Genomic DNA, 24,351 nt, shown 5'->3' on the forward strand with positions numbered 1-24,351 from the left:
ATTGGAACACAGGATTGATGGCTGCTGATAATGGGCCTCTGTACGCCTATGTAGACATTCCATTAAAAATCAACCATTTCCAGCCACAATAGTCATTTACAACATTAACAATGTCTACAGTGTATTTCGGATCAATTTGATGTTATTTTAATGGACAAAAAAATTTGATGTTTTTTCAAAAACAAGGACATTTCTAAGTGACCCCAAACGGTAGTGTATATCTTCTCACAGTTCAAATAATACAAACACCAAAGAATGTTTTGTCTCAGTGCAATTCAATTTATTATCACATTAAAATGAACACAGTCCACGTAACATACAGCGGAATTACGGAGCATACCTTAATATACATAGCATTTTATAGCATACCAAAACACATACCATACACTTGCAGATCTCAAGCCTCCATAGTTAAAGTGCATGGTTAGGTGTTGGTGTGCTTTGACTGTGCTTTGTGTGATCAGGCTGGGCAGGATGGCATTATGGTGTGGGATAACCTCTGTGCACCCCTCTCTCTCTCTCGTCTCTGTGCACCTCTCTCCCTCTCTCTCTCTCGTCTCTGTGCACCCCTCTCTCTCTCTTTCTCTCGTCTCTGTGCACCCCTCTCTCTCTCTTTCTCTCGTCTCTGTGCACCCCTCTCTCTCTCTTTCTCTCGTCTCTGTGCACCCTCTCTCTCTCGTCTCTGTGCACCCCTCTCTCTCGTCTCTGTGCACCCCTCTCTCTCTCGTCTCTGTGCACCCCTCTCTCTCTCTCGTCTCTGTGCACCCCTCTCTCTCTCTCTCTCGTCTCTATGCACCCCTCTCTCTCTCTTGTCTCTGTGCACCCCTCTCTCTCTCTCTCTCTCTCGTCTCTATGCACCCCTCTCTCTCTCTCTCTCGTCGCTGTGCACCCCCTCTCTCTCTCTCTCATCGCTGTGCACCCCTCTCTCTCTCTCTCGTCGCTGTGCACCCCTCTCTCTCTCTCTCGTCTCTGTGCACCCCTCTCTCTGTCGTCTCTGTGCACCCCTCTCTATCTTTATCCAGTTGGCAGATGAAGTGACATTAGGGCGGGTAAGGGTGCCCAAAGACAGGGGCACGCCTGAGAGGGCATAGGTAGGGTAAAGTTCAGAGACGACACACACACACAGTCCCTGAAAGACACACCTGCCACGTGTATCCTTGTTAGGTGGAGCAGAGCAGCCAGGATTATGTGTGTATGTCTTTAAGTCGAGCCAGTGAGCCTCAGCTCGGCGCCCCACCGCAATCTCTTAATGTACTCGCAAGCCGATTCCCTCAGAGTGGATCAGGTAGGAGACCTTGGCCTGTGATCTGACACACACAAACACAGCGGGAGACACACACACACACAAACACACAGCGGGAGACACATATACAAACACACAGAGGAATACACAAACAGAGACGCACACACACAAACACACTACTCTCTAGGTCACAGCCTTGCCCTGACTGCAGTGCTTCTGTTACATGCTCACAGGGGACTGGCAGTGCTTACCGGAGAGGATCAACTTGTGAGAGTGGGATAATCCTGTCTGAGGGATGTGTGTGTGTGTATGGCTCTCTGTCTCTGTGTGTTTGTGTGTGTGTATTTATCTCTATTTACCTCTATGTTTGTGTCTTTGTGTGTTTTAAGAGGGATGCTAGACAGAAGAGGGGAGAAATAATGAGAAGAGTGACAAGACAACAAGATAAGGAGATTGAAGCAGATGCACTAACAAAGAGATAATAGTATGAAACAAAAAGCTAGCTTACCAAGAGGCCAAAAACAGAGATGGACAAGCTAGACAACAGAGAGAAAATGCATGGAAAGAAGGGGGAAAAGATAAGGACTGCTCGTTGGCCAACTCTTGACTCCACATGTTCCTAGACTGCAGCGGCCAGGGAATCTGGAACATTCTCTACCTTTGTTCTCATCTGGAGGGGAAGGTTTTTAGAGGGACACGCTCTCATATCCTGTTCTTGCCGACGCCAACACCACCCTTGAAGTCAGATGTATGGTATGCTGTGTGTGTGCGCGCATGTGGGGGTGTGTGACAGAGAGAGGGAGAAAGAGAGAGAATGAGTCAAATAGAAAGAGTTAGAGAGAGACACACACATAGAAAATGAGTAGAGAGAGAAAGAGAACAGAGAGGGAGAGAGAAAGGGAATGGAGAGGGCCTGAGCAGTCATGGTTTGAGACAAACAGTACAGCTAAGTCTAGAACAATGCCACAAATTGCCTTTACCAGCATGTCAGGAGGCTGGTTTTGTCCAGCTGTTTGTCGTATGTCCTTGCCTTGTTCTCCCTCCCTCCTTCTTTCCCTTTCATCCATCCATCTATCCTCCTAACATTCCCTCCATCTATCCTCCTAACATTCCCTCCATCTATCCTCCTAACATTCCCTCCATCTATCCTCCTAACATTCCCTCCATCTATCCTCCTAACATTCCCTCCATCTATCCTCCTAACATTCCCTCCATCTATCCTCCTAACATTCCCTCCATCTATCCTCCTAACATTCCCTCCATCTATCCTCCTAACATTCCCTCCATCTATCCTCCTAACATTCCCTCCATCTATCCTCCTAACATTCCCTCCATCTATCCTCCTAACATTCCCTCCATCTATCCTCCTAACATTCCCTCCATCTATCCTCCTAACATTCCCTCCATCTATCCTCCTAACATTCCCTCCATCTATCCTCCTAACATTCCCTCCATCTATCCTCCTAATCGTCCCTCCATCTATCCTCCTAACATTCCCTCCATCTATCCTCCTAACATTCCCTCCATCTATCCTCCTAACATTCCCTCCATCTATCCTCCTAACATTCCCTCCATCTATCCTCCTAACCTTCCCTCCATCTATCCTCCTAACATTCCCTCCATCTATCCTCCTAATCGTCCCTCCATCTATCCTCCTAACATTCCCTCCATCTATCCTCCTAACATTCCCTCCATCTATCCTCCTAACATTCCCTCCATCTATCCTCCTAACATTCCCTCCATCTATCCTCCTAACATTCCCTCCATCTATCCTCCTAACATTCCCTCCATCTATCCTCCTAACATTCCCTCCATCTATCCTCCTAACATTCCCTCCATCTATCCTCCTAACATTCCCTCCATCTATCCTCCTAACATTCCCTCCATCTATCCTCCTAACATTCCCTCCATCTATCCTCCTAACATTCCCTCCATCTATCCTCCTAACATTCCCTCCATCTATCCTCCTAACATTCCCTCCATCTATCCTCCTAACATTCCCTCCATCTATCCTCCTAACATTCCCTCCATCTATCCTCCTAACATTCCCTCCATCTATCCTCCTAACATTCCCTCCATCTATCCTCCTAACATTCCCTCCATCTATCCTCCTAACATTCCCTCCATCTATCCTCCTAACATTCCCTCCATCTATCCTCCTAACATTCCCTCCATCTATCCTCCTAATCGTCCCTCCATCTATCCTCCTAACATTCCCTCCTAACATTCCCTCCATCTATCCTCCTAACATTCCCTCCATCTATCCTCCTAACATTCCCTCCATCTATCCTCCTAACATTCCCTCCATCTATCCTCCTAACATTCCCTCCATCTATCCTCCTAACATTCCCTCCATCTATCCTCCTAACATTCCCTCCATCTATCCTCCTAATCGTCCCTCCATCTATCCTCCTAACATTCCCTCCATCTATCCTCCTAACATTCCCTCCATCTATCCTCCTAACATTCCCTCCATCTATCCTCCTAATCGTCCCTCCATCTATCCTCCTAACATTCCCTCCATCTATCCTCCTAACATTCCCTCCATCTATCCTCCTAACATTCCCTCCATCTATCCTCCTAACATTCCCTCCATCTATCCTCCTAACATTCCCTCCATCTATCCTCCTAACATTCCCTCCATCTATCCTCCTAACATTCCCTCCATCTATCCTCCTAACATTCCCTCCATCTATCCTCCTAACATTCCCTCCATCTATCCTCCTAACATTCCCTCCATCTATCCTCCTAATCGTCCCTCCATCTATCCTCCTAATCGTCCCTCCATCTATCCTCCTATCCTTTCCCCAATCTATCATACTGTATCATTAAATCATCCTATGCTTTACATACTTGTAGGTTTTGAGTAGCCAGTCCATCTACCTTCCTATCCTTCTACTTTTTGTTGTTTTTGAGTAGCATAAGAAATTATTCTAGAGATGTTTTGTTCTGATATACAATGAAGCACCCATGATGCCCCACCATGCAGCTTCAATCCATATTTGGGCAGCAGGCGGGTCCTGGCTGGGGTGTGGAATGTTGGCTGACTCAGCATGTACAGTAGCATCAATGTGCAGTCGTCTTTGTTAATGCCTGAGTAGAATAAAGCAGCCATTTGTGGGGGCAGTTGATGCTGATAGTATGGTTTAAAAGAGCTCACATTGTACATGAAAGCATACATAAAACTCTGTTGAGTATACATACATAAAACTAAATAAAATATAGTGTAAATAGAGAAAAATACAGCACACATATAGTAAAATCTGTCATCAGTAAGTATACTTCAAGTAAGCGTACTTCATACTTTGGGACCATACTTGATATTTAGTAAGCAAACTTCATACTTAAACATATTTCATAGTTTGTAAGCATTTTTCATACTTAGAGCCTTCATTAGCTCTGTAACATGAGCAGAAGACTTAATGAAAACATTACATTTGAGTGCAGTGGGTTCATGTGTTTTTAACTGAGACCTATTGCATCATATCAGATGTCTTGGATAGCTAGCTATTCTGTGTAGCCTAATCTTCACATGTGCTGTATTTACCTCTAAACATACTGTACACTGCTACCATTGGCTGCAAAATGGAACATCTGGAAGGAGAATTCACTGATCCGATGCATGGCATCTGGACACACACACACACTTCTCGAAGGCGTCTCTTGGTCTTCTGTGTGGGATGCAGGAAAGAGCCAACCACAACAGTTCTTCAGCTGGCAGCTTTAGTTGGTACATAAGGACATAAAGCTTGCCAGTGAAGAACTGCTGTGGGTCAGCCAGTGAGCACCCACGCAGCATGTACAAAAACATACACATATAAAAAAAAACACACACACACACACACACACACACACACACACACACACACACACACACACACACACACACACACACACAAGGCTACATCTTCTTCATTTTTGTCCATCAGGGTGGGCAGAGGTGGAATCTGTAGAGACAGAGAGAGAAGAGAGGGAGGAGAGAGAAAGGGAAACATTAGAATGTATGTCTGATAGACTGGTGCTAAAATACAATATTCAGTACGACATACAGTACCAGTCAAAGGTTTGGAGACACCTGCTCATTCCAGGGTTTTTCTTTATTTGGACTATTTTCTACATTGTAGAATAATAGTGAAGACATCAAAACTACTTTTGGCAGGGCTTTGGTCAAAAGTAGTGCACTGCATAGGGAATAGGGTGCCATTTCACAGAGTTTGCATTTATTTTAGGCACTACTGTTCCCGCGAGTCTTCAACTGTTTCTACAACAAGCTATCAAAATTGAAAAATAACATGGTGTCTTACTTACAAGAGAGTGTCACCAAAGGACAGAAATGTTCACTTTAATTCATGTCAGATTAATCCCAGTGAACTGCCAGGAGGGCTGTGAAACCTTCAAGAGATTCTCATTACAACACATTATCATCAAGATAATGTACCATAGCTCTGCAGCATTTTTAGCCTTAGCCTAGAAAAAAGTGTTAGTTCCAATGCTAAAACAACTCTTATACTTGAGTGTCCCATCTATGTTGATTTTTTTTATTGTTATAAATAACTTATGTCCTTTAGTAAAACCCATAAAACAACCACAAAAAAAACACCCAGAGAACAACCAACTGTAAATATATACACAGTAACATAGTAAGGCCTATTTAGTTCAGTCAGCGAATGGTTAGCTTTTTCGCTAAACATATGATTAAAGTCTAGCCTCACTATGTGCTGTAATATATGAAAACTATTCTTGTTATGCCGTTTTAAAATGCCTCTTCCTAGCTGCATATTTTCCGGGCAGAGCAGACAGATTTGTCACAGTTCAAGGACAGGGTTTTGTGCAAAGCTATCCTTTAGCAGTCCAGCGAACTCAACGACTCTGTAAACCCAACGAACCCACCCTTGTTGCCCTGCTCTGCGCTCCAGTGGAAAGCTCCTGTGTGCGGACCTCACTTAATAGATCCACCCACACCCACACACACACACTGCCCACACACACACACGACCCAGCCTAGGAAAACTAGCCAGCTCTGCCAAAGCACTGAGTCCCTTTAAATACAGCCGCCTCAGACCCATCTTCCTCCTGAGGCTAGCCAAGCACAGGAGCTCTGAGCAGAGTAATGTAGTGGATCTAATGGATCCATTTTGGATGTGTGCGCATGTTAAGACGAGTTCTTCAGGGACACCTGATTGGCGGAATCAGACTTTGTTTTTTTCAGCTTTAATATTGCAGATAGATTGTGGCTTCTATCAATGTAACTGTCTGCATCATTTCCAATCCACAATACATATATATTTTTTAATGTATTATTTTACGCTAAGCCTATCACACCTCCCCTAATTGGCATTTGTTTGCAGACAGAGCTGGACAGAGAAGATTCCTCCAGTGTTCAACAGGAACAATACAGTAGCTAGCTGTCAAGGAGATCCAGGAGAGTACCGTTACAGAGAAAGTAAGAGAGAGAGAGCGAGAGAAAGAAGAAGAGAAAGAGAGAGGGGGAGAGAAAGAGAAAGAGAAAATGAGGTCGAAAGAGAAAAGGACAAGAAATTAAAGCGATGGGCTACACTATTCCACTGACACATTCGAACCAAAGAGAAGTGAGTAGCGCTGAGGGGAAGCTGACTGGTGACTGTCCTAAATCCCTAATGTGACTTGTATAGTGTACAGAACTAGCCAGGGGCTAACTTAACTTCTACCCTACTGTGGTAATGGATAGTATGATACGTAGCTAACAAAAGGTAGGTATCTAGCTAATGTAATCCAGCTACTGTACCTTTGGGCAAGTATCAGAGTCAAAATTAAACCCAATGCAATGTACTGTAGCTATTATAGCATAACTAGAGCATCCTAATGTAGCTAGCAATGTAGGTAGTCAAGATTCAGATGGCAAGGCTTTCACTGCTAGCATTATTACCATTTGCCAGCCTCAGAATCTTCTAGTACCATTAGAATGAGGACTAGCATTAGCCAGCCTACTGTCCAGACCTACAGTACAGTAGTGTTTGTTAAAGGACACGGGCAGTAAGTCAGTCAGTGTCCTCCTGCACCTGCAGACTCTCCAGAGAGGCTCTGACAGAGCATAGTACAGCACTCAGCCATCACAACACACATGCAGCCTCTCCAGAGAGGCTCTGACAGAGCATAGTACAGCACTCAGCCATCACAACACACCTGCAGACTCTCCAGTGAGGCTCTGACAGAGCATAGTACAGCACTCAGCCATCACAACACACCTGCAGACTCTCCAGTGAGGCTCTGACAGAGCATAGTACAGCACTCAGCCATCACAACACACCTGCAGACTCTCCAGAGAGGCTCTGACAGAGCATAGTACAGCACTCAGCCATCACAACACACCTGCAGACTCTCCAGAGAGGCTCTGACAGAGCATAGTACAGCACTCAGCCATCACAACACACATGCAGCCTCTCCAGAGAGGCTCTGACAGAGCATAGTACAGCACTCAGCCATCACAACACACCACAGCCTCCGATAACTAGGCCTTTTCTTGATGTGGATTTTGTAATGCCTTGTTATTAATGGACTGATATTGCCTCCTGCTGTTACTGACCTCATCTTAAAGTGTGTGCATGTGCTCCCGCATGCATTGACATGGAACATGACATCATACTTCATGTGCATGTTTAAAGTGTGTTTGGGCTGTGTTATTAGTATTAGACATGGAGGAGAGAGAGAAAGAGGGAGAAAAGAGAGCGCAATAGAATATTATTCAACCCTTGGTGACAAGGTGCTATGTGCTTTCGTTGACCCCTCTTTCCCCTTCTATGAGACCAGTTCTTCCACAAAGAGTCGACACAGGCATCCGTTTGCATAACACCTACACAGGTACAGAGAATGAAGGACAAGATACGCCTGTATTATGGTCTGATACCAGTAGTTCTCTTCGATGCAATTTCACCCCCTAGAATCATAGACAACATGTTTATCATTCTTACATCATCTCTCACGCACACACACACACACACACACACACACACACACACACACACACACACACACACACACACACACACACACACACACACACACACACACACACACACACACACACACACACACACACACACACACACACACACACACACACACACACACACCACCTCTGGAACAGTGTATTCTGCATCAGGACTCGGTATGTACGGGTATGTATGTACAGTTGAAGTCGGACGTTTACATACAGTTAGGTTGGAGTCATTAAAACTTGTTTTTCAACCACTCCACAAATTTCTTGTTAACAAACTATAGTTTTGGCAAGTCGGTTAGGATATATACTTTGTGCATGACACAATTTTTCCAACAATTGTTTAAGAACAGATTATTTCACTGTATCACAATTCCAGTGGGTCAGAAGTTTACATACACTAAATTGACGGTGCCTTTAAACAGCTTGGAAAATTCCAGAAAATGATGTCATGGCTTTAGAAGCTTCTGACTGACATCATTTGAGTCAATTGGAGGTGTACCTGTGGATGTATTTCAAGGCCTACCTTCAAACTCAGTGCCTCTTTGCTTGACATCATGGGAAAATCAAAATAATTCAGCCAAGACCTCAGAAAATAAATTGTAGACCCCCACAAGTCTGGTTCATCCTTGGGAGCAATTTACAAATGCCTGAAGGTACCACATTCATCTGTACAACCAATAGCACATATAAACACCATGGGACCAGCCATCATACCGCTCAGGAAGGAGACGCGTTCTGTCTCCTAGAGATGAACGTACTTTGGTGTGAAAAGTACAAATCAATCCCAGAACAACAGCAAAGGACCTTGTGAAGATGCTAGCGGAAACAGGTACAAAAGTATCTATAATCCACAGTAAAACAAGTCCTGTATCGACATAACCTGAAAGGCCGCTCAGCAAGGAAGAAGCCACTGCTCCAAAACCGCCATAAAAAAAAGCCAGACTACGGTTTGCAACTGCACATGTGGACAAAGATCGTACTTTTTAGAGAAATGTCCTCTGGTCTGATGAAACAAAAATAGAACTGTTTGGCCATAATGACCATTGTTATGTTTGGAGGAAAAAGTGGGAGGCTTGCAAGCTGAAGAACACCATCCCAACCGTGAAGCACGAGGGTGGCAGCATCATGTTGTGGGGGCGCTTTGCTGCAGAAGGGACTGGTGCACTTCACAAAATAGATGGCATCATGAGGATGGAACATTATGTGGATATATTGAAGCAACATCTCAAGACATCAGTCAGGAAGCAAAAGCTTGGTCGCAAATGGGTCTTCCAAATGGACAATGACCCCAAGTAAACTTCCACAGTTGTGGCAAAATGTCTTAAGGACAACAAAGTCAAGTTATTGGAGTGGCCAACACAAAGTCCTGATCTCAATTCCATAGAAAATGTGTGGGCAGAATTGAAAAAGCGTGTGCGAGCAAGGAGGCCTATAAACCTGATTCAGTTCCAGCTCTGTCAGGAGGAATGGTCCAAAATGTACCCTACTTATTGTGGGAAGCTTGTGGAAGGCTAGCCAACACGTTGACCCAAGTTAAACAATTTAAAGGCATTGCTACCAAATACTAATTGAGTGTATGTAAACTTCTGATCCACTGGGAATGCGATGAAAGAAATAAAAGCTTAAATAAATCATTCTCTACTATTATTCTGACATTTCACATTCTTAAAATAAAGTGGTGATCGTAACTGACCTAAAACAGGGAATTTTTACTAGGATGAAATGTCAGGAATGGTGACAAACTGAGTTTAAATTTATTTGGCTAAGGTGTATGTAAACTTCTGACTTCAACTGTCTGTGTGTGTGTGTGTGTGTGTGTGTGTGTGTGTGTGTGTGTTTGCGTGTGTGTGTTTGCGTGTGTGTGAAGGAGGGAATTACATACACATATAAACACGCACTGCTGTTCTGTGATCTCCCATTAAAAAAATCACTGCAACACACCGACACACACACACACCACCCTCAGGCCCAGGCCATACCACTGTAAATAATGCCCCTCACCACCACCACTTCCCACCCTCTACCCCTCATAAATTGTCTGCCTCTCTCGCTGCCTGACTGTGGATTAACTGTATAATACAGAGGGGAACCACTCTTATAGCTCTGTCTGTCTGCCTCTCTCTCTGCCTGACTGTGGATTAACTGTATAGTACAGAGGGGAACTACTCCTTTAGCTCTGTCTGTCTGCCTTTCTCTCTGCCTGACTGTGGATGAACTGTATATTACAGAGGGGAACCACTCCCCACTCCTATAGCTCTGTCTGTCTGCCTCTCTCTCTGCCTGACTGTGGATTAACTGTATATTACAGAGGGGAACCACTCCTTTAGCTCTGTCTGTCTGCCTCTCTCTCTGCCTGACTGTGGATTAACTGTATATTACAGAGGGGAACCACTCCCCACTCCTATAGCTGTCTGCCTCTCTCTCTGCCTGACTGTGGATTAACTGTATATTAGAGATGGGAACCACTCTCCACTCCTATAGCTCTGTCTGTCTGCCTCTCTCTCTGCCTGACTGTGGATTAACTGTATATTACAGAGGGGAACCACTCCCCACTCCTATAGCTCTGTCTGTCTGCCTCTCTCTCTGCCTGACTGTGGATTAACTGTATATTACAGAGGGGAACCACTCCTTTAGCTCTGTCTGTCTGCCTCTCTCTCTGCCTGACTGTGGATTAACTGTATATTACAGAGGGGAACCACTCCTAAAGCTGTCTGTCTCTCTCTCTGCCTGACTGTGGATTAACTGTATATTACAGAGGGGAACCACTCCCCACTCCTATAGCTCTGTCTGTCTTAACAGCTTGTTCACCAGAACAGAGCCATGCATCAGGAATATGACATACTCTGGTGGAGATGCTCCTTTCTTGCAAAATGAGAGCGACAGGAAGAGAGACAGAAAGAGAGACAGAGAGAGCGAGAATGGGAGAGACAGGAAGAGAGACAGAAAGGCAGTGAGAGAGAATGACAGTGTATGCATGCATAAAATAGAGTGCGTGAGACCAGGAGCCACACCCAGTTGTCTGGAGGCATTGGCAGTGCACTCTTCTTCCCCCCACACACACTCTCTCTCCCTCTCTCTCTCCTCCCCTCTCCCCACACTCCCCACCCCCCTCTCTCTCTCCCCCTCCCTCTCTCTCTCCTCCACCCTCCCTCTTTCTCTCCTCCACCCTCCCTCTTTCTCTCCTCCACCCTCTCTCTCTCTCCCTCCCTCTCTCTCTCTCCCTCCCCTCCCCTCCCTCTCTCCCCCTCCCTCTCTCTCTCCTCCACCCTCCCTCTCCCTCTCTCCCCTCCCCTCTCTCTCTCCTCCACCCTCCCTCCCCCTCACTCCTCCCCCCTCTCTCTCCCCCTCCCTCTCTCTCCTCCACCCTCCCTCCCTCTCTCTCCTCCACTCTCCCTCCCCTCTCTCCTCCACCCTCCCTCCCTCTCACTCCTCCACCCTCCCTCCACCTCCCTCCTCCACTCTCCCTCCCCCTCTCTCCTCCACCCTCCCTCCTCCACCCTCCCTCCACCTCACTCCTCCCTCTCCCTCCCCCTCTCTCCTCCACCCTCCCTCCCTCTCACTCCTCCACCTCACTCCTCCACTCTCCCTCCACCTCACTCCTCCACTCTCCCTCCACCTCACTCCTCCCTCCCTCTCTCTCCTCCACTCTCCCTCCCCCTCTCTCCTCCACCCTCCCTCTCTCTCCCCTCCACCCTCCCTCTCCTCCACCCTCCCTCTCTTTCTCCTCCACCCTCCCTCCCCCTCACTCCTCCCCCTCTCTCTCTCCCCCTCCCTCTCTCTCTCCACCCTCCCTCTCTCTCCTCCACTCTCCCTCCCCCTCACTCCTCCCCCTCACTCCTCCACCCTCTATCTCTCTGTAGTGAATAACAGTGTATGTGGTTTGAGTTATGAACCAGTGTTCTCTTCTCTAACTGACTGCAGGAAGTAATCTCTGAAAGGGAAAACCGCCGAGCCTTCTGGGAATACACACAATCCATTTGGGCTATGAAATGCCAGTTGACAATGCTAACGAAGGAGGAGAGGGGGGCCAGACGAGTCACTGCAACGGGGGAAACATCTCTCTGTCTCACGTCACTGTTACGTCACTGTTACTGCAACTGGATGTGTTTTGACATTCCATAAGATGTATATCTTATGTTGCAAACACTCATGTTCAGTTAATGTACAACATCATGGCAGTAATGTGACGCCATAGAGATTAGATTGACCCATGACATGTCAATATAACAATGTCTCATCAATTCAAAGACAATGAATCAATCAATAGATGATTTATTTATTATATAAAATGACTCTCCAGAGGGAAATATTACTTCGCGCTGTCGTGTAGAGGTTGTCAACTAATGCCTGAAATAAGTGACGCAGGGGAGAGAGAGGGAGAGAGAGAGAGAGGAAAAGAAAGCAATGAAAGTGAGAGAAATATGGGGAATGAGAAGAGCAACAGGACAAAACATTGGTGAGTGGTGCCTTGGAGGCAAAAGCAGCAGTGGTGGTCATATGGATCTCTGAGACACATACACACACACTTCCCAAACTATCCCATTAGAAATTCACTGCAATATCACACAGGCCTTCAGTGAATTATTCATAAGAGCACCATGCATATGCATCAACCAGGAACCACGTCCACTCACTGCTAACTGAGGAGGAGAGAGTCTGTGTGCTTGCTTATATGTGTGTGTATGTTCCAATGTTTGTCTACATCCTTTCAATGTGTGTATGTGGTTGGTTGCTCGCGTGCACTTACCCACTACACATGTTGTTTCAACATATGTTATAGTGTTTGCATGTTAGTGTGTGTGAATGCATTTGAGTAAATGCTGTAGACATCTGATCTCAGCTACTGTAAGCGTTGCCATTTTACCAAACCACCCCCCGACAACATCAATCTGACAGCAATTACGCCACGGTGAGTCATCTGGTGTGGACACACACACACACACACACACACACACACACACACACACACACACACACACACACACACACACACACACACACACACACACACACACACACACACACACACACACACACACACACACACACACACAGGTGTGAAGACACAGCTTGCTTTGAGCTCTTTGCTGTCTGCTTGATAGCACTGATTTCATTCATATGCATCTACACCCCTGAATAGGAAGTGATGATGTAGGAGGAACAGGAAGAAAGGGAATTAGCACTATGACACGGTTACGTGTTGTGAAAGAACACCTGTAGCCGGGAAACAACGATTTTGTTGTTAATTAGTTGTTATGTGTGTGTGTGTGTGTGTGTGTGTGTGTGTGTGTGTGTGTGTGTGTGTGTGTGTGTGTGTGTGTGTGTGTGATGGAGGTAAACAGGAAGTGTGTGTCAGGGGGTATCCGGCTCCCAGACGTCAGAGGGACAGAGGCAGACATCCTGCCCCAAACTTTCCCACAATGCAGCATACACACACACCGCAACACACTCATCCTGTATGACAGCTCTGTGTGTGTGTGTGTGTGTGTGTGTGTGTGTGTGTGTGTGTGTGTGTGTGTGTGTGTGTGTGTGTGTGTGTGTGTGTGTGTGTGTGTGTGTGTGTGTGTGTGTGTGTGTGTGTGTGTGTGTGTGTGTGTGTGTGTGTGTGTCATTAGCTGATCATCAAGGCAGTGTGCCTGTCTGTGTCTGCCTATGTATTTGTATGGCATCCCGGGTCATCAGCTTCACACGCACTGATCCTTTTCTTCCTGTAATCTTTCTTTAGTCCTCTTCATTTGAGACGGTTTGCTAAAGCAGGAACATATTCCTGCAGCAACAGTTTATAGGAATCTTTATGGGGATTGTAATTCATGGACATTTTAGTAGGGGTTGATACATTTTATTGTAAGGGAATATGAGCGAACGAAGGGGGCTGTAAGGTTATCAACAATGTGTCATGACTAGCTACATCGTTAATGTTGCTCTTCTAAAACCAACAGAGGAATAAGTGTGGAGAGAGAGAGGGAGGTAGAGAAAGCGAGACATATTGAGAGGGAGATAGAGAGAGAAAGATTGTGGGAGAGAACGAGACAGAGCCAGACTAACCATGTGTATGTGACAAATACATTTGATTTGATTTGGCTAGACCAGTCTAGCCATCGCCCTTCCCTTCTCGGATATAGGAGTGTGTGTGAATAAAAACGTTGTTTCTGGGTCTGCATCTGTGTGTGTGTCTGTCCGAATTAATGAGTGTGTGTGTGTGTGGGTATTCATGTGTCCATCTGTGTGTGTCCTTCCATGTGTGTATGTGAGCATATTCACCTTCAAGCTCTTCCTTACCTTTCCATTCATGTGTGAACTTTGCCATCAGTGCTGGAAATGAAATTCCTTTGGCCACTCGCTTGCAAACAGACAAGCAAGCAAAACAGTTTGATAAAAAGAGAGAGAGAGGGAGGGAGGGAGCAAGAGGGAGGGAGGGAGCAAGAGGGAGGGAGCAAGAGGGAGGGAGGGAGCAAGAGGGAGGGAGGGAGCAAGAGGGAGGGAGGGAGAGAGAGAGAGAGAGAGAGAGGAGGGAGAGGCAAGAGAGGAGAGAGAGAGAGGGAGGGAGAAGGAGAGGAGAGAGGAGGGAGAGGAGGGAGGGAGAGAGAGAGAGAGGAGGGAGGGAGCAAGAGAGAGAGAGAGGGAGTTAGAGAGAGAGAGCTAGAGGGGGGGAGATTCCATGGCCCTTATATAATGGAGAGGACTGTGGGGCAACACGGAAACAACTCAACCATCTCAGGAATTCTCGTAATCTCCTAACTAATTTCCCTGATTGGAATAGGGGGGAGGAGGTGGTGAGAGGAAAAGGGGGGAGAATGGGCTGCGAGAGGGAGGGAAGGAGAGGGAGGCAGTGGAAGGGGGAGAGAGAGAGAGGAGAGAAGGAGTTATACTTATTCTTGAATGTGTAATGATGAAAGTTGAGGGAAAGAGAGTAGTAGCCACACCCAAGCTCAAGTACAGGGCAGAGGGAGGAGGAAGCAAGGAGGGCAGAAGCCACTTCTTTCAATGGGCTTATAACCCAATGAATTGTAATGGACCCAATGTACACTATACAGTATGCAAACGCACCACACAGCTGTGCTTGTATGATTGGGCTGTAAAATCAAATCAAAAAGTACTACCAGAGGAGAAGGGGGAGGCCTAGGAGGAAGCCTCAACTGGGCCAACAGGGCTGCATGAACTGTGCCCCTTTACCGTTGTGCCTATCCTTCCATCCATCATAACCCATAACTTAAAACACACATTCAGGGCATGGATCCATTTCCAGAAGATGTTTGTTTCTTCATAAAGAACAGTGCTATTCTCACAGTGGTTTGCTTGTCAATGAGAGTTGTTGACTAGCGGTTGACCACGTTTCCAGACACACCTCGCCTCACAGACGTGACTGTGGAGATAACAGAATACACCATAGGACTGTGTGTGTGTTGGGGGGAGGGGTCATAAGGTAGGTAAATACTCTAAGTAATGACAGTCTTTGCGGGTTAGTAGGAGATTTTAAATTCCAAGTGGAAATGATCTGCTCACTGTGTCTCAGTCTTCCAGGATGTTCCCTGCATGGAATATACTCCCAGGCTATCTGTGTACATCTGTGTATGTGGCAGCCTGCAGCTGATGAAATGCTGGACACACACACATAACAGACATAAATGTCTTTTCACTCTTGCTGTCTCACTCAATTTACACATACACATGCTCAAATCAGTTCACCTTCTCTTTCCAACAGGCATAGGCACACACTTTTTTTTCTTTCTTAAAAAAATTGTTACAGTCGAGAAATCATAGATTTTCGGAGAACTACAGTCAACTAATGTTTCTGACAAGAATATGTTGACTCATGGAGGTGGAAAAGAGGTCACACATACAGTGCATTCAAAAAGTATTCAGACCCCTTTATTTCTTCCACATTTTGTTACGTTACAGCCTTATTCTAAAATTAAACATTTTAAAAATCTACACACAATACCACATAATGACAAAGCAAAAACAGTTTTTTAGACATTTGTGAAAATGTATTCTAAATAAAAACCATAAATACCTTACTTAAGTATTTAGACCTTTTGCTATGAGACTCAATATTGAGATCAGGTACCTTCTGTTTCCATTGATCATCCTTGAGATGTTTCTACAACTTGATTGGATTCCAACTGTGGTAAATTGATTGGACATGATTTGGAAAGGCACATACATGTCTATATAAAGTCCCACAGTTGACAGTGCATGTCAGAGCATAAACCAAGCCATGAGGTCTAAGGATTTGTCCGCAGAGCTCAGAGACAGGATTGTGTCGAGGCACAGATCTGGGGAAGGGTACCAAAACATTTCTCCAGCATTGAAGGTCCCCAAGAACACAGTGGCCTCCATCATTCTTGAATTGAAGAAGTTTGGAACCACCAAGAGACTCTTCCCAGAGCTGTCAGCCTGGCCAAACTGAGCAATCGGGGGAGAAGGGCCTTTGGTCAGGGGGGTGACCAAGAACCCGATGGTCACTCTGATAGAGCTCCAGAGGTCCTCTGTGGAGATGGGAGAACCTTCTAGAAGGACAACAATCTCTGCAGCACTCCACCAATCAGGCCTTTATGGCAGAGTGGCCAGATAGAAGCCACTCCTCAGTAAAAGGCACATGACAACCAGTTTGGAGTTTGCCAAATGGCACCTACTAAAGGACTCTCAGACCATGAGAAACAAGATTCTCTGGTCTGACGGAACCAAGACTGAACTCTGGAAAAAAGCATCACGTCTGGAGGAAACCTGGCACCATGCCTACGGTGAAGCATGGTGGTGACAGTATAGAGAGATCCTTGATAAAAACCTGATCCAGAGCGGTCTGGACCTCAGACTGGGGGTGAAGGTTCACCTTCCAACAGGACAACGACCCTAAGCACACAGCCAAGACAATGCAGGAGTGGCTTCGGAACAGGTCTCTGAATGGCCAAGCCAGAGCCCGGAACGAATTTCAAACATCTCTAGATAGACCTACAAAATATTTATGCAGCGATGCTCCAAGTCGAACCTGACAGAGCTTGAGAGGATCTGCAGAGAAGAATGGGAGAAACTCCCCAAATACAAGTGTTCCAAACTTGTCGTGTCATACCCAAGAAGACTCGAGGCTGTAATCACTGCCAAAGATGATTCAACAAAGTACTGAGTAAAGGGTCTGAGTACTAATGTAAATGTAATATAACTTTTTAATTTTTAATACATTTGCAAACATCTCTAAAAACCTGTTTTTACTTTGTCATTATGGGGTATTGTGTGTAGATTGATGAGGGAAAGAAACAATTTAAATCATTTTAGTTAAATATAATTGTTAATATTTTTGGGGTTGCCTTGGTGTAACTACACAGTAATTACATAGTTATTGCAGAACTTGTTTCAATAACTAGTCGGGAAAAATCTGTGTATTCATCTTTATCGTTGCATATAAATTCTGTCCAAAATGACACCCTATTCCTTTATAGGGTCCAGAGATACAGCCACGTTAAACAGATGTGTCCACAGCAAGCAGCCATTTTGCAAAATATGCAGAACTTTCCCCTAACAGGAGGACTTGCGCTCAACAGGTTTGTTCCTGCAGAATGGATGGATCTCTCTCTCTCTCAAACTCTCTCCATCAAACTCTCCCCTTCTCTCTCTGTCTCCCTCCCTCCCTCCTCTCTTTCCGTTGGTCAGCTCTTTGGGCCTGGGGTGCATTCCTGGGATGCCTGGTACATATGGTATAAATTCCATTCAGTCTGCTGAGGCCCCTTACGTCCACGCTGTCTGAACACAGAGCACACACACAGACAGCACACACGCTCAGGCCCCACCTCTTCCAGACCCACCCTGTTCCTCTACCTCTATCTCGCTCACTGTCTGTCCCCCTCTCTTGCTCTCTAGCTTTCATTCTACCTCTCGCTTTTCACTTTTCCACCTTGTGTGTATGCATACAGTAGGTTGGCCAATGTATGTCTACCTATATGTATGTATGCATCACAGGACGTTGGTGGCACCTTACTTGGGGAGGACAGGCTCCTGGTAATGGCTGGAGTGGGATCAGTGGAATGGTGTCAAACACATGGTTTCTATGTGTTTGATTCCATTCCATTTACTCCATTCCAGCCATTATTATGAGCCGTCCTCCCCTCAGCAGCTTCCACTGGTGTGTATTTTTTTCTACCTTCCTCACCATGTACAACTACGTATAGGGAGACTGAAATTCGGCAAGGCACTATAGCACTGGATCTTTAACTAGGTCACTTACAGGGCTGTGGGAAAAACAAAACCTGTGGCAGTCCATGTAATCAACAGGAGATTACACAATGACACAGCATCCCCCCTGCCATGTACTCCTTCCATCACAGGGGAAATGGTACCCTATTCCCTATATAGTGCACTATTTTTGACAAGGTGCTCTGGTCAAAAGTAGTGCACTATATAGGGAATAGGATGCCAATTTGGACACACCCAGGGTTTTCAATATCTGGATGGGACGAGTTCATGCTGAATTGGCACTGCTAAATTTACTGTTACATACACATTCTGGCTATTCCTTGGTGGTACTGGGAATGCCTTAAGGGATCATTTCCTAGTGCTTGTTTAACATGGAGATTAAATGGAACCAATGGAAGTTAAATTAGTTGAGCTGTAAACTGTCAGTCCAAACTTGACCAAGGCACTATGAGGACTAGAGCCAGTCCCAGCCTTAGCCCTGATGAGAGTGGGACTAGACCCCAAGGCTGCCCTTAGAGATAAGGGGTCTGAACTCAGCCTTGAGTCACAAGTGAATTGATCCAAGCACCAAATAGGCTGGACTCTTCAAGATAGAATTGAGGCTCATAGAGAACTGGTCTTGAATATATGGGAGTACTGGGATCTCACATCAACATCTGCTGTATGGGTTTTTAAAGTCTGTCTGTTATGATTGAGATTAAAGACTGACAATGTCTGCCTTCCTACACACAGTCCCACACACAGAGCCCATGTCTGTCTGATACACACCACCACAGCACCTACTAAGTAGAACCCACTCAGCCATGCCATTTCAAAATAAGGCAACTAACATTGCTTGTGAATCCTCATCTGATCTGGTTCCACGCTCACCTAAGTGTTTGGAATTTTGTCAAAACTAAAACGATAAAAGTGTTATAAAATAATTATTACCTAGGTATAGTTTTTGGTTACATGGGGATTAATTGTAACAAACCAAGAAAGAACCAATTTACAATTAGAGTGTAAAGTAAAGTGTGCACTCTGATGTGTGATGCAGTGTACACATCTATAGCCATAGGGTGTGGCCCTGTCTGAAACGTGCAACCTATTTCCAGAATGCGCATTTCCACTGCAGTTCCTCACCCACTGGGAATACTCTGATAGCCCATCAATAACTGTCAATGTGCAATCCAGAACAGCCCAACTATGCTACTCAATAAGAGCTGCATTAGCATGCTAATGTCAAAACTAGAGTAATATTGGCTTCTGGTGAATTAAACGGTTTCGTTTTTTTTGCAGAGGACAGGATCAATGTAAATAATCCAATGGTTAAATCCAATTTAACCTGCACTTGAATGTATGTACTTTTAATGTAAGGTATCCTTAAGTGTCCTGTAAGATGTCTGTCAAATGAAATTAATGATTATTTTATTAATAGATCGGAATGGTTGAATAACTTTCATGTGAGGGATGATTTCTAGGACTAACGAGAATGTTATGTCTCATACACACTTACCATACGAATGCTATGACTACAATCATTTGACGGGAGTAGGGCAGAGGGAACACAGGACTGCAAAGAAAGACCTTGAATTACAGTTATTCTTCTCTTTCATCATATCCTCCCTCTCCCAATCTCTCTGTTCATATACGCCCATACAATCTGTCTGTCTGTCTGTCTGTCTGTCTGTCCAGCCGTCCGTCCACTTGGCCTGCCAGTCTGCCTATCCGGCCAGCCAGCAGGTCTGTCTGTCTGTCGTTCTGTGTGTCATTCTGGGGAGCGGCTTTGTGGAAATCTGTTTTAATCTAATCCAGTCATGTGGAGATAAAGACACCGCTCGCTAACCACACACACACACACACACACACACACACACACACACACACACACACACACACACACACACACACACACACACACACACACACACACACACACACACACACACACACACACAGGTCAGTGTGATGTGGCTAGACAATCAGGACACAGAACAAACACACAGCCAGGTCAGTGTGATGTGGCTAGCCAATCAGGACACAGAACAAACATACAGCCAGAGATGGAAAGATGCTATGTTGTTTACAGTCTTGAGGGTTTGTCTCTGTAGCTGTAAATAAAAAGGTCCCTTTTATGAGGACTTTGATGTGATCCATTGGATTTAGTAATAAATGATAAGAATCTTATCTGGGTTGTGGTCCATACCTTTTTAATTCAATTAGATTGTAAGATACACCTCCTCCATCCATAAAGCCACGCCCCCTCGGGCATCACCCAATCAATGTTATCTCATGTGATTTACAACGGAGGTATCACAGGTAGGTTAAATCAGATGTCACTGTAACCGTTCCTATGGAGGCACCCATCTCAGATCCTCCAACTAGGTCTTAGTGCACCATTCATTCATACAGAATCATTTCATTGTCCATTAGACGCACAATAGAGTCCCTCAGATAGAGAGACAGTAGGCTACATGTCATGTACGATAAACCATGTACGTTCAACTGTTCTCCAGTTACACCATTGAACCATCTTAGGTTACAATGGGGCGTTAACTTAGCTGTCACTGTCATCATTTCCATGTAATTATCCAAAAATGGTTCAAGGTTCAAGGACTAAGGGTTCAAATGTGGCATTCAGATAGTCTGGATGGAGCCAATCGACTATGGCCTGTGGCTGTTAGTTTTTCTAGGCTAGAAGTTACACAATTAATTTCCAAACAGCTGATAATTGCTGTCCAAGCGTTCTCTGGGGAGGGAGGGGGGGGGGGGTGGAGGAAGTGGCCCTGAGGAACTTGGGAGGGTGAGGTCTTGCTTTCGTGACAAAACAGTCTTTCACTCTCCAGAGATATCAAACTAGAAGGTGTATGGGAAACCAAAAAGGAGACTACTACCTGACTCTTGCCCCTTGCAACTCATCCAAGTAGCCTGCCTGGTCAATTTATTTTCAGCCAGCCAGTAAACCAGCCTGGGCCTTAAGAATTCATTCACCCCCAGTGAATAAGGATGAAGCATCAAAGTAACACCCAAGAACAGACGAGTCACTGCCCAACAGAAATGGATAAGAATTCACCATTCCATTCCGCAGGCTGTTTGACTAAGAGGCTTCAGGGAAAGATGAATCCAACGAGGTCTTGACTGCAATTCAGAATAAATGGATTGTCTGGTGGTGGTGGAATGGAATAGTGCTCGGGATATTATGTGTGCAAGGGAGCATTGTTGAATGAAATTAATAGGCTTTGAGGATTTGAGGAATTCCAGGTGCATTTAACAGTTATTGAGTGAATAAAAGATGACATAGTGACAAATCTTTAGAGTGGCGTGCAGCTTTCTTTGATGAGCTGTCACATTTTAACTAACAGCTCTCCTCTGAGTGTTGAAATCCTTAAACTGTGATTGCATAAGCATGAGTTGGAGAGCTTGTAAATACTTGTTCCTATACTTACATAATCCCTGCCACAGAATTCCACAGAAAAAAGAGTTAATAATGGAAAAAAGTTAATTTAAAAGAGCAAGGCCTATCATAGACTACTTATTTCATTCAATAATGAGGTCAGACTGTTCATATCTTACCTTGATCAAAGGAAGGGAGACTCATTGGAGTTTGAATGAAGATCCTGCGGCTTGATCTTTAGGGGGTTGCCAGCCAGTTTATATGGAAGGTTACAGGTTCTCTCCACTTAAAGCAGGGCCTATGGTTACACACTTGGCAACGTAAGGTTAGAGAGAGGAAAAAGGGAAACAAGAAACTTCTGGGGGAAATTGTGATCCACATCCATGTTTTGCTGTAAAGGGTGGGGCCTTGAGGAATTCGCTCTGCAATTCTCTCCTTTAAATCAAATTAAAGCAAATTACAGTGAGTTACTGTAACTAAATAATGAAAAGATATGAGTAAGGTTAAATTCATTATGTATTTAGTCTACCCTACTACTAAATGCTAAAAGTTAAGAAGAGTAACATCAGATCTATGAATAGGTATTTTAACACGTTTTTACAGTACAGGAATGATCTTGATATTTTACATATTTTTTAATTTTTGAAAAATATGACCGAATCTTATTCTGGCCCCTTTGGCCCCATTCTTCTTCACAAGTAGGCTAATTGATGGGCACGCCCGTAGACTATATAGGGCACGAATGCACGCAATAGAAGTGTCCATAATCCAATCCATTTAACGTTTAGCCTATATGAGATGGCCTTTGAAATAACTCATAAATCTAATATTCAATTCACTGCTGTATTGAATTAAGTATTATGGTAATTATTGCACCGCCTACAGACCAGCGGACAACATATAGTCCAAATGGAACTGCAAGTCAACTATTTGATTACATAATTTGTAACATTCAATTTGCTTCATTTGTAACAGTTAAGGCAATATTCTCAGTAGGCATACAATCATCCAGGTTCATTTGACGCTCTATTTTGTCTCTTAATTGCAACCTATCTAGATTACTTTATTATATTCAGTTAAGGTTATTCCACACTCATAAAGACATTTAAACGTGTTTAAATTAATATTGACGCACTTACTTGTTTCTGTAGGTAAGATTAACTTATTTCCTCGGTGGGACTCAAAATGGCAGTAGACTAGTTATAAGTATCGCCATTGATCATAAAGGGAAAAAAAATCAAAATATATATTTTTTAATCGATTATCGTGCGAGAATAGCTCTATAATCACCAACTAGGCCTACTCCCCCACAGGTCCGTTGATTAGCCTTTCATATGTAGAATGCGATACGACTGTAAAGTTGCTTCGTCCATTTCAAAACATTATACAGCGAATTAACCTACACGATTATTAAATACTTGTTACAATCATCCAAATAATAGCAGAATAGACTCCATCGGTAATGTTTAGAATAATGCACATTATCCTTGTCGAGGTGGCACTGTTGGTCGTATAATCGAATGCTTCCTTTTTCAAATGCGCCATTATTGTTGAAAATCGATCAGCTAGGCTACTTCTCACTGTAAATATGTCAAGCTTTATTATAATAAGCATTTAGTTCAGAGGAAAGCCTTGAAGAAGAAAAAAAACGTTTTGAAGACAGCCACACCTTAACTCTCTCAATCAAATCTGACAGTTCTAGTAATGGACGAAACGCATCTATTATAGCTCTAGTTTAAAATACACGTACAACTATTCAGCTTCCACACTTGTATCTATTAGGACGCGCTACATTGTAACTTAATCCGTAAAAACGAAGATACCGCCCCAGTTTCACTTCCCAGTTTCCTAGCGATTCCCCAAACAGCAAGTTGCTCTATCGCCGCGTCTCGGTTCTTTCTAGCCCAACTCCCTTCAAACCGGCTTCTCACTGCGATCAGCTGGCGGCGCAGTGACGCCAATAGAAACAGCTGGCCAATCAAACTCCAACGTCAAAGAACACTGACGACTCCCACCGCTTATGCACCCTGATTGACAGGTGCTCTCACAAATTATGAGGGGGATGACTATGGGCAAGGAGGCGTGAACAAGAAATGCCTACCAATAAGAGTGGCATAGAGGAGAGGCGTTTTACCAATAGTTAGGGTTGTGGGAAGTAGTTGAGTACTGTGAACTTTTCTAGTTAAAACAGGTTTCATTCAAAATCTAGAGCAGGACTCAGGACTGTGTGTGTTGCAAGGAGGTTACAGCATCTCTAGTAGTATACTATATAAGGTGGTTTCCTTTCCTCTTCTCTCATTTAGACATAATTGCACAGGAGAAGAGGAGAGGAGAGGAGAAAGGAGAGAGGAGGAGAGGAGGAGAAGAGAGAGGTGGAGAGGAGATGAGAATGGAGAGAGGAGGAGGAGAGGAGGAGGAGAAGAAGAAGGTGGAGAGGGGATGAGAAAGGAGAGAAGAGGAGGAAGAGAGAGGTGGAGAGGAGATGAGAAAGGAGAGAGGAGGAGAAGAGAGAGGTGGAGAGGAGATGAGAAAGGAGAGAGGAGGAGGAGTGAGGTGGAGAGGAGATGAGAA

General features: G+C 44.7%; 1 protein-coding gene across 36 annotated transcripts; it reads right to left on the minus strand.

The window, feature by feature from the left end:
- Positions 1 to 256: 256 nt before the first annotated feature.
- Positions 257 to 23,693, minus strand: LOC127908676 (uncharacterized). 36 transcript variants are annotated; one of them, XR_008067968.1, is made up of 4 exons: positions 21,960 to 23,693; positions 3,288 to 5,190; positions 714 to 2,831; positions 257 to 635 (listed from the first exon to the last, which is right to left on the minus strand). XR_008067968.1 is itself a non-coding variant. In XM_052467545.1 (3 exons), exon 2 carries the CDS (start codon positions 3,477 to 3,479, stop codon positions 2,220 to 2,222), a length of 1,260 nt encoding a protein of 419 aa, XP_052323505.1. In that variant the 5' UTR covers positions 3,480 to 4,336; positions 4,791 to 4,946; the 3' UTR covers positions 257 to 635; positions 714 to 2,219. The 36 variants fall into 36 exon arrangements, 25 of the variants coding, with proteins under 25 accessions (XP_052323505.1, XP_052323524.1, XP_052323522.1 ...); XR_008067967.1 differs by having other exon boundaries at positions 3,264 to 5,190; XR_008067966.1 differs by having other exon boundaries at positions 3,240 to 5,190.
- Positions 23,694 to 24,351: the final 658 nt, after the last annotated feature.

Source organism: Oncorhynchus keta, chromosome 18 (genome assembly GCF_023373465.1).
Source record: "Oncorhynchus keta strain PuntledgeMale-10-30-2019 chromosome 18, Oket_V2, whole genome shotgun sequence".
Taxonomy (NCBI): domain Eukaryota; kingdom Metazoa; phylum Chordata; class Actinopteri; order Salmoniformes; family Salmonidae; genus Oncorhynchus; species Oncorhynchus keta.